Source organism: Ceratina calcarata, unplaced genomic scaffold (genome assembly GCF_001652005.2).
Source record: "Ceratina calcarata isolate Rehan_Ccalc_2016 unplaced genomic scaffold, ASM165200v1 scaffold315, whole genome shotgun sequence".
Classification (NCBI taxonomy): domain Eukaryota; kingdom Metazoa; phylum Arthropoda; class Insecta; order Hymenoptera; family Apidae; genus Ceratina; species Ceratina calcarata.
The window spans coordinates 31,143-34,197 of record NW_017154104.1 but is presented as its reverse complement, the minus strand read 5'-3'; the positions used below and the strand labels follow the sequence as shown (position 1 = coordinate 34,197).

General features: G+C 36.5%; 1 protein-coding gene across 1 annotated transcript; it reads right to left on the bottom strand.

Annotated features, from left to right (window-relative positions):
- Nucleotides 1-221: 221 nt before the first annotated feature.
- LOC113464276 (uncharacterized) lies at nucleotides 222-2,832 on the bottom strand. The gene is made up of 2 exons (XM_026813197.1): nucleotides 2,258-2,832; nucleotides 222-2,155 (listed from the first exon to the last, which is right to left on the bottom strand). Exons 1-2 carry the CDS (start codon nucleotides 2,634-2,636, stop codon nucleotides 2,118-2,120), a joined length of 417 nt encoding a protein of 138 aa, XP_026668998.1. The 5' UTR covers nucleotides 2,637-2,832; the 3' UTR covers nucleotides 222-2,117.
- Between the last annotated feature and the right edge of the window lie 223 nt (nucleotides 2,833-3,055).

Below are 3,055 nucleotides of genomic sequence, written 5' to 3'. Positions count from 1 at the left end.
CATTGTGAAAGAATAATGTGTAAAGAAATTTGTCTAAAATTAATTTTTAATATTTTTTATATTATTTACAGTCATATAACAAGTTATTAGTAAATGTTAACAATAAAAACAATTTACTTCACTTGGGAAAAAAAATAATTTATGCATTATTATTTGTACATTTGCCCAAAAGCAGTCAAAATGACTTCCTTGGGCAATCTAGTGTTAAAGTGATACCCTAAATGTTTTATTTCGCATGAACATCCACTGTCTAATCATACATTACTATAAATGTGTATATTGATAGTAGAACATATATAGAAACATGTAATGAATAATCCCCTCATTTCACGTGCCCAGGGAACTCCGGGGCAAATTAATTTGGAAGAATTCCAACGCACGGAACCCAAGATCACCGGTGTTTCTGCTACAGCCTACGCTACACCCTGAATGGGATTCGAGTAACGAACAGAATTAATTCATTAAAACGTTCTGCAGAGATAGCAGCCTCTATTCACGGACCTGTTACGTCGAATCAAACTTCGCCACTGTGTTTGTCGCAGATAAGTTAGCAGCTAGACGGTGGCAGGCCGTTGTCTCAGACAAGTTGCTTATTTAGAGTGAAATGAATTTGACACCTGTTCACGTCACACATCAATTTCGAACAATTTGCAACTATCTATTAATGTTTAAAAATTATGTTACTTATACTAAAAGCATTGTAAAATTATATATCAAATTTAATTTAAGATTAATTTGCTTTGCTGCTGAAAATGTATCAAGGTTCTTTCCGAACGTTTCAGCAATTACTTAAATCTGTCACTAGATTCGTATCACGGTCTTCGATCGGGCAACTCTTTCCCAAGGGTAGCGGCGGGCACGCCGGACGCGAGACGTCGGCCATAGCTGCCACGTACGCCGGTGGCGCAGAGAAAGAGGACAAGGGAAAGGGAGAGCTTTGGATCAAGTTCAGCAGAAAACCTAGAACTCTACTGAGAGCGCGTGGCGAGGAAGGGTAGGGGTATCCTGGACTATCGAGCAAGCGAATTGTGTAATAGGGCCATTGGCACCCGTCCAAAGTCCACGATCCCGTGCCAGAGCCCACCAGCAAAGCTCCAGAATCCGAACGGCGTGGCGGAACGGTGCAAGTGGATCGTCGACGCGACGGCACAGAGCGAGAGCTCCGGGCTGAGATGAAACGTGTTCGAAATTGGGTCATACGCGAGCACCGCCCGTTGCAGCTGAACAATTAATGCGGCTACGCTCGGGTAGTTCTTGCAAATGTTGTGCAACGCCGGCTATCCTATCTCGAACGATCCCGACCAGGTAATACCTCTGTCTCCGATAGTTTTCACTGGCGTGTATTTATTCACGTGCTTATGATATGTAGCTGCAAACAACTGTTACAATTGCTTATCATAACAAGCATGTTAATTGTTACAGACTAGGTCAGGTAATAGTATTGTAAGATTTAGAATTAGTATAAAATCTGAAGATTCATCACCAATGTAAGTGAACATTGAATTCTAAATTCAAATAATGGAAATCGATATTCTCGATATCATTAATGCCACTCTTGTCAGTTCTAAATTGGAGACGTTTATTGTATGCATTTACCCCTTCTCACAAGTTGTAATTGCATATCGTAAAAAGCGTATAATTATCATAGACTAGGTCAGGTAACAGTATTATAAGATTTAGAGTCACTATAAAATCTGCAGAGATTCATCAGCAGTGAAAATGAACATTGAATTCTAAATTCAAATAACAGAAGTCAACGCTCAGAATATCATTAATGCCTCTTAGTTTTCGATTTAAGATACTTACTATGCGTATAAGCCCTTTCCCACAATGCATTTACTGCTTAATGAGAATCCACTGTAACGTTTTGTTTATTAAACTCTAATACCGAGAGTAGAACGTGGAGCGGATGCTCAACCGAACCATTAAAGAAATTCTGAATTTCATGCATTTTAATGAGAATCCGCCCCGTCAACAGACACTTGATACCGTGCACTGGAAGGCACGGGATTATTTTAAACTTCAAACACAGCTGCAAGCACTTACCTCCACTAACTTCCCCTTCCATCTTACAGCTTAAGGAGTTATTCCACAATTTCCTGTTATTAATATTATTTTTATATATCTCCGGCCTGATATGTAAAAACATGCCAATCTAAAAACATTAATGATTTGATTAAGTTTACTCATGATTTATACAAATCATGAATATTTAGCAAATTAGATTATGTTAGTAAAATAAAATAAATACACTTACCTATAGCAGCTTTTGTGTTAATATCAAACAAGGGATATCCTGTAACGGGACTAATGTGTCGATCTCCAGTTGTAACTGTATTGAGGAATATACAATTGTCGCAGAAAATATGCAAAATTGATGCGAGACCTTTTTTAATCTCACTTCTGATATTTTGAATTAATAACGGAGATTTACAACATGAGCAAAACATATTTTGAGCCATATGCTGAAAATCTACGATTCGGTGGCCTTCTATAGGAAATGTTTTTTCTTCGCGCGGTTCATCATCATTCACAACAATTTGTTTCTTATTTTTTCTTCCCATTTCAGCAACTTGTTCAAGACGTTTTATCTTTTTTTTGCTCGAAAATTTTCCGTTTATTCGTAATTGTGACATTTTGAGGTACGGATTCACATTAAGCAATTTCAATTTGAAAATCCCAGTTGCCAACTGTCAAACACTAATTTATCTTACGTCGCGCTGTTGCCAAGTTTCTTTAAGATCTATACATACCTTCAATGTGAATATTATTAAAAATTTCTTAATAAAAGAAATTATATTTAATCAAAGAATAAATTTTAAATACTTTACTATTCACGTATGTTATCTATTTATGTTTTTAATGCTTTTGAATAGTTGATATATTAAATATATGATGTTGGCAGATTCCATTAGCTAGATTAAAAAATTGCTTTATATTATGCAGTGGTACCATGCAAAAAAAGATTTTACACAAGGAAATTCCTTGTAATTGTATTAGACGATGATTGAGTGACAGATACATAGTCTCCCTCTGTCAATTCATAGCAATGGTA

Bases quoted from the DNA above. Each gene is read 5' to 3' on its own strand.
- LOC113464276 (XM_026813197.1), bottom strand. From the start codon at position 2,636: ATGTCACAATTACGAATAAACGGAAAATTTTCGAGCAAAAAAAAGATA. The intron at 2,156-2,257 runs GTAAGTGTATTT...TAATGTTTTTAG, and splicing joins TAACACAAAAGCTGCTATAG to ATTGGCATGTTTTTACATAT.